At 45.6% G+C, this 13,171-nt stretch overlaps 1 protein-coding gene across 2 annotated transcripts in view; it reads right to left on the reverse strand.

Moving 5' to 3' along the window:
* Positions 1-6: 6 nt before the first annotated feature.
* The window catches only part of Sae1 (SUMO1 activating enzyme subunit 1), a 54,578-nt gene continuing 41,413 nt past the window's right edge, over positions 7-13,171 (reverse strand). The window contains exons 7-9 of one of the 2 annotated variants that reach the window (XM_031385440.1): positions 8,943-9,087; positions 2,902-2,971; positions 7-355 (exon numbers count right to left, since the gene is read on the reverse strand). In XM_031385440.1, coding sequence (XP_031241300.1) covers positions 263-355; positions 2,902-2,971; positions 8,943-9,087 — 308 coding nt within the window. In that variant the 3' untranslated portion in view covers positions 7-262. Of the gene's footprint in view, positions 356-2,901; positions 2,972-8,942; positions 9,088-13,171 lie in introns of those variants that run through there. The other variant, XM_031385441.1, reaches the window with a different exon arrangement.

Here is a 13,171-nt window from a genome sequence, read left to right on the forward strand (position 1 = left end):
TAAGTCCAAAAGGTGACAAGAAATCCTGACATCATGAAGTATGATGCTCTTAACAGGCATTGCCAGTCTCCAATGATGGCCCAAGGGAGCAATGCCAGAGGGGTGCCATGAGATTATCATACTTGGGAGCCGGCAGGTCCCTGATAGGTGTGAGGACAAAGGCAGGATGAAGTCTGGCCTTCTTGCTCTGGAAAAAAAACGATCCAGACACGACTTCATAGAGAGAAGGTAGGTGACTCGTGGTCTTGTACACAGCTCAGGCTCACTGGGGACCAAGGCACTCCACAATTCCACTCCCCTTCATGCCATCGAAGAAGAAGAAGTTGTTGTGAGGAGGGTCCCTTTGAGACAGAGCCTGGAGAGAGGAGAAGAGGGCTCAGCTTCAGTGTGTACAGACAGTAGAACAACAAACTGATGGGCCTTCTAAAGTGGACCAGGGAAAACATAAAAGGAAAATTACAAAAGAAGGGCCAAGAGTCCTCTGAGTAACAGCTTCTGTTTAAGCTGGCAGGTGATGGCACAGGTCTTTAATCCTAGGATTTAGAAGGCAGAGGCAGGTGGATCTCTGTGAATTCCAGGACAGCTTGGCCTACAGAAAAACTATGTCTAGAAAAAACACCATTTCAAACAAACAGACCAAGACAAAAAGCCAAGACCAAGCTTAAACAGAGGCTTTCACCTAGCCTCAGAGTGAGATAAGCTGAGTTTAATCCCTGGAATGGCATTCAGATCTTGGTAAATTCAAGGCCAACACAGTGCAGGTGGGCTACACAGTGGGACTTTGTCAAAAACAAACAAACAACGCCGGGCAGTGGTGGCACACAACTTTAATCCCAGCACTTGGAAGGCAGAGGCAGGTGGATTTCTGAGTTCGAGGCCAGCTTGGTCTACAGAGTGAGTTCCAGGACAGCCAGGGCTACACAGAGAAACTCTGTCTCGAAAAACCAAACCAAACCAATTAAACAAACAAACCATTTAGGACAGTGCTCTTCAACTAGGGCTGGCTCACCCATATGCTCCAGGGGCCAGCAGCATGTGCAGGAACTCCTCTGCCATCCCTTTCTTGTCCCTCCCCAGGGTACATTTCTCAGTGACAGGAGCTGTTGTCTTCAACGGGAAGGAGCACTGTCTAATAGTGCCATAGACAATACTCCCAGAGCCTCCAACCCAAAGTGGACATGACCCACATCTTTTTCCTTCATAGCTATGCTGACTCAACTCATGTTTTAATATGGGGTCTGGTATGGCCACTGCTTTCACTATTCCTTCTACCACCATGGACAGAAACTCATGGACCACAGGGATGACTGAAGCCTAAAGACTGCCAGGACAGTGAGTGACTAGAAGGATACAAGGGAGGGAGGGAGGGAGGGAGGAGGAAAAAGCTGATCTGCAGGACTTTCACACTCTCTCTTTAACTGCTCCCAAGGACTTTTAATAGGTGCTCAGAGAGGACCTCAGATGCAGGCCTTCCTGCCAGCTGGCTGTAGTGTGCTAAGCAGAGGGAGTGGAGGGATGAAGGGACAGGGCAGAGGGTGAACATGGGGCAAAAGGTAAAGTACTTCCCGAGCAAGATGGGGTACGAGATTCCAAACACACCCAGCAACCAAGAATGTAGAGTGCTCTAGCTGTCTGGGGTAAACAGAAACAAGATGCTGAGCAACAGCTGTACCCAGCAGGCAGGAAGGAGGGGGCAGCACTAAGACAGGGATGTGCAGAAGCCACCATCAACAATGGTTCCAGGCCACCTGCCCCAACCTCCACTCTCCAACATCACACCCCCCCCCCCAGGGCAAATAGTCTCTGGAGTGGTGTTGTTAGGGCAACATCTGCAGAGCCTCTAGGTTCTCCTGCTTTTCCAGCCCTTACTGTCTAGAGTGTAGAAATCGGGGAAACTTGGGCAAATGAATTTAGACCAGAGAGCCAATCAGCAAAGGAGAGAAAAAGATGGTAAAGCTATAGGATTCAGACTGAACTTTAAACAGCAACGAGACCCCAAAGTCAAAGAAGCAAGAACAAGTGTCTCTATACACTGCCTTCCTTGGTCTAAACTTGCAGAGATGTGGAAGTCAGCCAGCCAGACATGTCTCTGTCCACAACAGACATGATTACAGACACTTTTGCAGAGAAGAGCTGTCATGGTGGCTCTCATGCTTGCATTCCCAGCACCCAGGAGGCTGAGAGTTCAAGGTCAGCCTAGGTTATAGACTAAGATTCTGTCTCAAGCAACAACAACATCAACAACAACAAAATTAAAGTTTCTAGGGACTGAATTCAGGAGCTGTGAGCATGCTAAACACACACTTTAGCACTGAACTACACCCTAGCCCTGCATAAGACAAATTAAAGAAAGTTGGGCAAATATTTAAGTATCCAACGGAAATAAAATTGACTTCAAAGTTTGCCATAACTTTAGCAAACCAAGTATTCTAGAAGAGTTACATAGTGCCTAGACCTAGTCTTTTTAAGTCATTAACTGTCTATAATAGGAGGGCACAGGTCACTGCAGAGCGACTTATGTGGCTGCTGGAAGATCACATGTCCTATAGACACTAAACTAAACCTCCTCTACACATACTCAGCACGCAGAATAAACAGGGGGCGGCGCCCTGACACCATTCTGGCAGATGTCGTTTAGGACCACAGGTGTTGGAGTTTCTTTTCTATGTTTTCCTCTTAGATGGGAATCCTGATCTACCCACACAATTGGTAGACCAGACAAAGTGGCAATTATAGGAAGCATCCAAGGCCACTAGCTGGCTGGGCCATGATGGCCCGAGTACAGAGCCAGGGTATGCAAGGCTGAGGGGTAAGAGCAGGCAGGTCTCAGGTAGCCCTTGGCTCTGTTAGTGTGTGGTCAGGGCGCTGAGGTCAGTTGTCAGCTCCACATGATGACTTTACCTTCACAATTTCCTGTGCCAAGATCCCTCCAACCACAGCACACACTGGGGCCATCTCAGAGAAGCAGTACCTAGAAGACAGACAAGAAAAACATAGCACCAAGTCACGGGAAGGTTGAGGGGCGGGAATCAGCCCCGGGATGTTCTGGATAAAAGTCCTCGTTAGAGGGCAGTGATAGAGCTGGGATCCAGGCGTGAAAATTAAATTTGACCCCAGGGGCTCCTAAGAGGGTGGGGAAGACCTTTAACTTTGCAAAGCATGAATTCCTTCACATGATTCTTTTTCCTTTCCTTTTTTTTTTTTTAAGTTCAAGGAAAGACTATATCTGTGCTTCCTAAAAATAAGGTCTTACAAACACCAGATGTGTGAGTGGCCCCAGCACATTCTCGCAATTCTCCTCTCAGCACACGGGCAGTGGGTTCTTCTGTATGCTATTCCCAGAACCACGGGCGAGCAGGCTGTGTTACATGCTAGAATAAAGTAAACATGGGCACAGTACAAAGTCTGCACAACCCTCATAGGCAGCAGCTCCTTCTTTCTGGGTCTGGCTGGAGTGCTCAGAGGACAAATCTCAGAGGAGACTGCCAACTGGCCTCCAACTACCCTCCTAGGTTCAAAAACACAGGCTCCCAAAAGAAGCTACCAGGCTAGCTCCTAGCTCTCAACACAGAAGGGTCAGTTAGAGGAGCAAACTGGGACACTGGGCCACCCTAACCCTCTCAATATGGGCACATATGCCTTCTAGACATTTTTATTATTATTATCATCATATTTTTACACTCCATATTTTTTTACCCATCCACCCTCATCTTCTACCCTTTTTTTTGAGACAGGGTTTCTCTGTGTAGCCCTGGCTGTCCTGGAATTCACTCTGTAGACCAGGCTGGCCTCGAACTCAGAAATCTGCCTGCCTTTGCCTCCCAAGTGCTGGGATTAAAGGCATGTGCCACCACTGCCTGGCATCTTCTAGACATTTTTAAAGGTGTACCACTTATACACATAATAACGTAAACTCAATTACCAACATCCACTTTTTGATCTGGTAAACCAATGGCCGGTGTTTAAACTGTTTTCATGGAACCACACATCAACCATCCATCTTGGTACTGAGCTTCAGATGTCTCTTAAAATGACACGTATGTAATGCTAAAATACATTGCAGACGGGCTCGTTGCATATTAAAGACCTCCATAGCACATGGCACACAGAACATAACAAAGTAAACCCTGATGACCAGATGTGGTAACAAAATTCCTTTTATCACAGAACAAAACAGAAAACAAGACTGCAGCTCAAGCTGGCACCATCCTGAATCCTCCTCCTTTAACCTCTGGAATTTGAGAGATACAAAGTGCGTACTATTGCCACTGCCAGCTTTTATTGCTTGTTTTCTGTTTTGCCAGGAACTGAAGGTGTTCTACCACACTGTCACACTCTATTGGCCCTCTTTTTACTTTTTGAGACAGGATCTCACTAAGTTGTCCAACCTGACCTTGAACTTGTGATCTTTCTGCCTTCACCTTCTGAGCAACTGACATCACAGGATGCACTACCACATCTAACTATTTAAACAAACCAACCAACCAAAAACTACTCATATACCTACATGTTAACACTGCATTATACTCTGTATTTTTGCCTCCTCAAAAGTGTATATTTGAGGCTGACTATGTCTTTAGTCCAAGCACTAGGAGGCAGAGGCAAGTGAATCTCTGTGAGTTCCAGGACATCCAGGGCTGCACAGGGAGCACATAAATATTAAGGCCCGAGTTTAATCCCTAGAATATACATGAAAGCTAGGCATGCTGGAGAGAAGATGACATTTAGGGTTTTCTGATCAGCTAGTCTAGCCAATCAGCAAGCTCCAGAGTCACATCAACCAATTCAACCCCTGGTCTCTATACTCATATGAAACCACAGGTATGGGCATCCACAATCAACACACAAATGTGTCACCTGTGGCTGTGGCTTAGAGGTATAGCATGTATTTAGTGTGTTTGAGTGTAGTAGGTTTGATGCTGATTGTATTCTAATGTTAAACACTGGCTCTCAAGATATGGTTGCCTGCAATGAGCAGATTCTCATGCACACCAAGTGATGCTATGGAACCCTTGCTCCCCAATTTAACTGGTCAATAAAAGGCTAGAACCTATGACTAGGCAGTGGAGGGACAAAGGTGGGACTTGAGGATTGAGTGAGGGGGTTGCAGGTAGAGGGAGAAAAAGAAAGGAGGCAGAGGTAAAGGAGGCCGCCATGAGAGGAGACAGACCATGAGCATGTGGCCAGGAGAAACAGCAAGTAACAAGGGACTTTATGGGTGGGGAAAGTAACTTAGAATAGCTCTAAACCTGCCCAATCTAGGCTTCCAACTTTTAAATAAAATACTGGATTGTGTGTGTTTGATAGGGGCTTGCTAGAATTTTTTATTATTATATGTAAGTACACTGTAGCTGTCTTCAGACACACTGGAAGAGGGCATCAGATCTCAATACAGATGGTTGTGAGCCACCATGTGGATGCTGGGATTTGAACATAGGACCTTTGGAAGAACAGTCAGTGCTCTTAACTGCTGAGCCATCTCGCCAGCCCTGCTTGCTAGAATTACAAATTCACTTTACATTTGAGCCTTTTAAGTCGGTCTCCAGAACTAAGCAACCAAACAAAATAAAAACAAAGCAAAACAAAAAATAAATCCAAAATAACAAAAACAAAGACAATAGCAAAAATCTCAGAAAGTTCACTAAGGATAATGTACTAGCTCGTTTTGTGTGTCAACTTGACATAAGCTGGAGTTACCACAGAGAAACGAGCCTCCCTTTTGGAAATGCTTCTATGAGATCCTGCTATAAAGCATTTTCTCAATTAGTGATCATGAGGGGAGGACCCAGCCCATTATGGGTGGTGCCATCTCTGGACTGGAAGTCTTGGGTTCTATAAGCAAGCAAGTTGAGCAAGCCAGGGGAAGCAAGCCAGTAAGGAACATCCCTCCATAGCCTCTGCATCAGCTCCTGCTTCCTGACCTGCTTGAGTTCCAGTCCTGACTTCCTTTGGTGATCAACAGCAATGTGGAAGCTGAATAAACCCTTTCCTCCCCAACTTGCTTTTTGGTCATGATGTTTGTGCAGGAGTAGAAACCCTGACTAAGACAGATAGCATGGGTAGGTAAAAGGTTGAAATGGTTTCTCTAGAGTCCTGGTTAGCCACGAACTCATGGCAATGCTTGTCCCTCTGCTTCAAAAGTGATGAGATAGGTATCTATATGCTGAGATATCTGATACCAAGGACAAGTAAGTGCTACATGATTCCACTTACATGAGGGATTCAGAATGCAGTAGTACACTTGAGGCACCGGGAGCTGGGAGGAACAGAATAGTGAGTCAATTGTGATGATTGTCCAGCAGCAAAAAGAAAATCAACACCTAGGTGTGACATGTTTTTTGTTTTGGTTTTTTTTGGTTTTTTTTTTTTGTTTTTGTTTTTTCAAGACAGTGTTTCTCTGTCTAAACTGGCTGTCCTGGAACTCACTCCCCAGGCCCCTAAGATGGCTACTTTTGTCATATATAGTTTATTATAAATTTGTTGATAGAGGATCTCATCTAACTCAGGCTAGCTTTAAATATACTATATAGTGGAAGATAGCCTGTACTCTTGATCCTTCTGCCTTTAACTCCTTGACTGCTAATTTTAAAAATACAATATAAATAATTTTACACATAAAGGTATGAATATCTACGGAAGGCTGAAACAGGAAACAAACCCTAACAAAGTGAAGGTTACATCAATAGCTACACATCAGGTCGTACAATACCCTGACATACAAGTAACATGGTTCTGTCTAGTATAGAGCATATGGCTATACTGCAAAGAGGCAATTGAAGAATGTCCACCGTGATATTTAGGCGACAGAAATACAAATATACATAAATATACATCCATCCATCCATCCATCCATCCATCCATCCGCCTGCCTGCCTGCCCCACTCTTTCTATCTAGATCTGTGAGCTCAGACCCAAAGATGTTAGCAGTGGCTAAAACAGGTCATCCTTTCTCATTATCAGAAAAGCAATACAGCTCTTTCTTCAAGGAGAGAGCACTCAGAACAAGAAGGTAAAAGCACAGGCCACCATGAGATGAAGATGGACAGAGGCTCAAGCACAACTGTCCCTGCTTGGCAGCAGCATCAAGCAATTTGTAAGGGGTAGCCAGCTGGAAGCTGGAGATTCATTTCCTTGCTTGCATCCTTATCTTACCCCAGGCCTGCCAGCAGACAGACTTCAAGAGGCCTCTAAACATCTCCTCTTACTTAGAAGGCAATAGAAGCAGCTGAGTACACAGAACCTAGACAGGGATGTAGTTTCCACAGGAGGTAGGTAGGGAAGAGAAGAGCCAGCCAGTAGCTCATTAGGCTGTCACTTCTGGGAAGTAAGGCCTTTAACTGTTGCCTGGGGAAGATAGAACTAGTCCATTCATCACCCTAAATGTCCAAATTGGTCACTTAGCTGCATATTCACGACCCAGCATCACACTTGTCACTCTCTGCGTGGGTCCATAGGAGGGAAGCTTGGTGGGACTGAGTGCACCTCATGGTTGGGTCTTTCCCACAGTAAGAGCTGAGTGCCAAACATGATGCAGCCACCCCTGATTTTTTTTTTTCGAGATAGGGTTTTTCTGTGTAGCCCTGGTTGTCCTCGAACTCAGAAATCCACCTGCCTCTGCCTCCCAAGTGCTGGGATTAAAGGCATGCGCCACCACTGCCTGGCACCACAACTGATCTTATACTGCCACTTTTGCCTAAGTGACTCAATGATTGCTTCCTAGCTGTGGAGGATAGCCTTTTAGTTCATACTTCCACAGGGAGTCAAAGAACAAGATGAATGATGCTGACTAGGGGGCCTCAGGAGCCCAGGAAGAAAGGAGGACCTCTCTGGCCAACTGTATTGCTGAGAAGAACCAGAAAGCAGTATGGGCTGCTGTGGTGAAAGAGGAGGTGGCAGCACCAGTGTGACTGACAAAACTCTTGGGTAGACAGCCAGGTATAATGGTACACACCTGTCATTTAAGCACCCAGAAAGCTACATCTCAAAAGAGGGTAGCAATGATAAACAAAATATGACTGGATCTCTATGGATCTATTGCTTCATTTAACTAACAAGGAAATAATTTACAATCGAGACCTCCATGACAAACACAGCTGAGCAAAGACTTCTGTGCATGGTATTCTCTTGGCATGAGACTACTTACTTTGCTTCTCTGAGCTTCTGTCCTGTCATCTACGACTATACTGCAGATCAAAAGCAGGACTAAGACAGATCATGAGCACTGCTCTCCTGCCTGTTGCAGAGAACTGCTCAGAAACTGCAGCAAATAAACTGTGCTTGCCATTCCCTTGGGCTACAGCCTGGAAGTATAGCAATATGGCAAACTAAGTGTGCCCAAGATGGCAGAGCTGCTCAGAAGGAGCTCAGGGCCACTTACCTAACTGTGTAAGGGAAAGAGACTACCATAGCTAGAGCTCCCCAGAGCCTGGGGATTAGATCTAAGGTTTCAGCTGATAAAGGTACAGACAGGTGTCCAATGGATGACAAATATCTCCCGAGTGACCAATCACAACTGTACACCCGGGGAACTCCCTCCTTACTCATTCATCCCACAGCTGAATCTGGATAGTGTATGACATGAGGAGACACATTACAGCATTTCATAGCTAAGGCTGAACACAAAGCCAGTAAGCAGGGGACTGTGCAAAGCTCTACATGCTGGGACCCTCCACCCTATGACAGGCAAGGAAATCAGGAATCAACACAGGATGGAGGTAGAACAGAAAGGCCCAATATAGCAACAGACCACATGGCACCTTAAATTTCAAACCACATGAAAACCCAAACCTACAAGTCTTCACTTCTCTTGTAATGTTGGTTAGAGCACCGGCAGGGGCAGGAGGTGGTTTATGCAGCTGGCAAATGTGGCACAGGAGTCCCCTTTGAGACTCTGGTCTCCACAAAGACAAACACCCAAGATGTCTGTCTGTTCAGATGCCAACCTGACAAAGTCATCGGGAAGCAGGTCAGGACTAATGCCCAGTGAGTCAAACACGTCATTCCGTATCTGCAGCAGCAGCTCTGAATCCTCGCTGTAGCTTTCAGAAGCAGGATCTCTCCCTTTATCTGTACGGAATTTCAGCAGCACTGGGAAAGGGAAAAAAGGGGTTAGAGAGCTCTTCTTGTAATGATCATTTCAAACTCTCAAGTAGAAGAAACCCCCCAAACATCTGTTCTCTTCCCATAGGAAGCAATACATTAATCAAAATGTCGGCCAGGTGAAAGGTAATACACTTTTATCTATCTAACAAATGCATTAAGAAAGCAACGGATTACAATAACAAGTTTTTCATGACAAGTGTTTGGAAAGTAAAAGGGGGTCTGAGCCAGCCATAGGTCAAAGACAAGTAAGGCTTTCCTGAGGAGGCAACAAATAGAATGTGTGTGCGTGGGCAGAAGAGGCCAGCAGAAGGGAAGGAAGGCCCTGTTACAACCTGGAGGAGAGGCCATGGCGGGAGGCTTGCATTCTAGGCACCAGTTCAAAGGGCTGTTTCAGCCAGAAAGGAAGAGCAAATACTCACTCACCAGACAGGCAGGTTACTAGAAACAAACCTCCTTAATAGAAGAACTATGTCAACACCCAGGAACCAAGGAAGCAGAAGAAAGTTCCCAGCCTGGGCTTGGAGCCAGGCCTATATAAGGTGACCTTGACAAGGCCAGACCTCAGTACCAACACAAGCACTTTCTGTTGCTGCTGTACCTGGCCTGTTGTCACTGGTACACATCTCCAAGGCAGAGTGACCACTGGGTGTCACGGTTTGCCCTAGAACACAAAGTATATTGCAGAGTAGAAGTAGAGACACATGAATTGGCGTTTTAGCCTAAGCCTTGGATGTTCTATGTAGACAACACTTACCTAGACAGGGACTTTATTAAGTACACCCACTTAAGACTTGGCCTCTGCACATCAAGAGAACATATTTCCCTTAAGATTAAGGGAGCTGGAAAGCAGAGTCATTTGAGGTTGCTCCAAGCTCTTAAAAATACAATCAATGGAATTTGCTCTAACTAAAGAACTATTCCCTCCCCACTTTAAGATTTTAAGTTATTGTATACATGTGTAACACAAGTGCACGTTGCTGTGGAAGCCAGAGGAGTCAGGTCTCCTTGAGTTACAAATGGCTGAGTCGACTGAACTGGGTGCTAGGAACCTAACTCTGATCCTCTGGAAAATCAAAAAGTTTTATGAACTCCTGAATCATCTCTCTAGCCCCAGGTTGTCTGCCTCTTTTTAAAACCCATACTATTATTTTGAGACTGGCAAACAGCTTAGCAAATGAGCATCCAAGACTGACGGAGTCCTAGTCTCCAGTTAACACAAACTTTACCCAACAAGCACTGAGGCACTGGCTGGGTGCCAGGCAGACCTAGGTTTGGAAGTATACCAGTGAGTGGGACTTGATTTCTGTATCTGTGAAGTTTATGGCTAGGGCTACATTCATGACAAAAAATTCACAAAGTCAATGGAACTCCACTGAAGTTTGAGTGGAGTCTGGAAATGTGTTGCAAGTTTTCCAAGAAAAGCACAAACCACAAGAGCTCATATAGAAGAAAAGTCTGATTTCTGGTATATCTCTGCTGAACAAAATGCTGAGTCTCTATTTCTCTGGTAACTCTTGCATGTCTAGTGTAGGGTCTATGTAAGGAAAGCATTAAAAAAACCAACCACACAAAAATCTTTGGAACAATTGCTTCCCCAGAGTACTGTCTGTAGTCTGGGATGCTAGCCTCTCCAAGGGCCGCCCCTTAGTGCTGTCTGAGCACTTAACATGCTAGAGGACAGCCAGCATGCACTGCCATTATGTGAGCTTGGCTTCTAACTGCACACCGGATGTGTATCCAAGTCGGTACCTGGGACTGGCTGGAGTGGAAGCCGCTCTCTGTTGTTCCCCAACAAATGTCCTTGCTCAATTAATGTCCCGTGAAAACAGGGAGACCCAAACACCAGACAGTCTGGCAGAGCAGTTTCTCTGATGGCCCATGTACAATGTCAGTGACTCCTGAGAAGACAGGGCACTAATGCCTAGAGTGGGTCATGGGTGCTGTTGACAGAGGATGAATGTGATGCCAAGTAGCCAGATGCGGCACAGTGGCTCACGATAGCAAGAGGAAGCCAGCCTGCAAGCTCCTGGAGTAAAGAGAAGCAGCCCTACAGTGGTGGCCTGCACAGTCCTGTCCTTTCTGTTCTTGGGAGTTAACTACTTTCATAAGTGCCCAGCCTCCACTACTAATGTTACAAAATATAGCTCTGGAAACAAAGCATAAACTGTGATAGAATTTGCCACGCTGAATATGCTTCATGTTTGAGTACCCGGAGAACCATCACCATCTACTTTGAGAAGAAGAAACACCCAGAGAGACCACTCACTGAACTGCTATAAGGAAAGGAGCAGGACTATAAACATAAGGCTTGCTTCTGGAATCCAAAAGTGGCAGAGCCATTCAGGAACGTGGCATCTAAGGTGTCAAGTGGTCTGGCCCTTTGACACACTACACTACATTCTTGCAAGGTGCATTTTCTAGATGGTCTTGAATGCTTACAAAGATAACATCTACTACAAGCTACTAGATCAGAGGGTGAGCATAGGAAACTCTTGTTCATCTGGCTTCAGAGTAATATCAGCTTCACCTTAGAAAGAAACCGGGTGGCATCATGAAGAGCAAAGGGAGACAGTGTCATTTTAGCCATTTTGGGTATAGTCTGCCCAGATGAGGCCAGCAGGCTGGCACCGTACACATACTTCACTGACCACATCTGAAGTGCTCTCAGGCCACTGGGAAAGCGGCCAGCAGCTGGGTGCTGGAGGTGGTAGTGGTAGAGGTCGTGGTGGTGGTGGTAGTACTGGTGGAGGTGGAGGTAGTGGCGGTGGAGGTGGAGTTAGTGGCGGTGGTATATGCCTTCAATCCTAGCACTCAGATCAAACAGTGCCAGGGATGAAGAACAGCTCTGACAAAAGATGACTCATCAGATAACATAAAAACGGAATCAAAGTTCTAAACTTAATTAATTTCATCTGAATCATTTAATGTGGGCTGCCCAAGTTGATGGGGCTAAGATCTACTATTGGAGCTGATGGATGACCCATGTCTCTGCCTAAGTTTAGGATCTGCCCATGTAATGGAAAAGACAAACTTTGATCACAACTACCAGCTGGGTGCTAGAGGTGGTAGTGGTGGAGGTGGTGGTTGGTGGTGGTGGTGTATGCCTTCAATCCTAGCACTCAGAAGGCAGAGGCAGGTCAATAACTGTGTTCAAGGTTAGTCTAGTCTGCAGTGAAAGAAACCCTGTTTTGGGGGTTAAAAAGTGTCTTTTCATGTGATTTCAAAGAGAATCTGTATGTATGTGAACGTAACACAACTCCTACAAAAAATATGCAAAAACATATACAAATTTTATCTGCATTCAGAACACCAACCCAGAGCTGCCAGCAGCTGTGGTAACACAGGCACAAGGTAACTGAGAACTTCCCATTCAAGTCCAGCCTAGGCTATGCTGTGTCAAGCTGTCTCAAAAAATAAGCCAGGTGGTGGTAGCAGCATGTCTTTAATCCCAGCACTCAGAGGCAGGCCAGCCCGGTCTACAGAATGAGTTCCAGGACAGCCAGCACTACAGAGAAATCCTGTCTTGGAAAAACCTATATAATTAGATAAATAAATAATAAAGTACTATTACAGCAGGGACTAGGGATGTACCTTAGTAATCCTAGCAAGGACAAGGCCCCGGGTTTCATCTCCAGCAGAGAAGCAAGAATAAGTTAGTAAAATACTGCGATAGCTAATGTGTTAACCAAGGCCACACACACAGCATTTAATAGAAGACAATGAAGTGTGACAAATTAGCCCCAACACAAGAGAGCTTTCAAAAGTGGATATCCAACTGAGGATAGGAAACTGAACTGGTATCAAGTCACCTGACTTATGCTACAGGATCTTTTGGCCAGATGACTGTGGCTTCATCCTCCTAATCCTCCCCCAGCTAGCTCACTTAGTATAAGACTTCCTGGGCTGGAGAGATAGCTCAGCAGTTAAGAGCACTGACTGTTCTTCTGAAGGTCCTGAGTTCAAATCCCAGCAACCATATGGTGGCTCACAACCACCCATAATAAGATCTCATGCCCTCTTCTGGAGCGGCTGCTTACAGGGTACTTAAATATAATAAATAAGTAAATCT

The sequence above is a fragment of the Mastomys coucha genome, unplaced genomic scaffold (genome assembly GCF_008632895.1).
Source record: "Mastomys coucha isolate ucsf_1 unplaced genomic scaffold, UCSF_Mcou_1 pScaffold21, whole genome shotgun sequence".
NCBI lineage: Eukaryota > Metazoa > Chordata > Mammalia > Rodentia > Muridae > Mastomys > Mastomys coucha.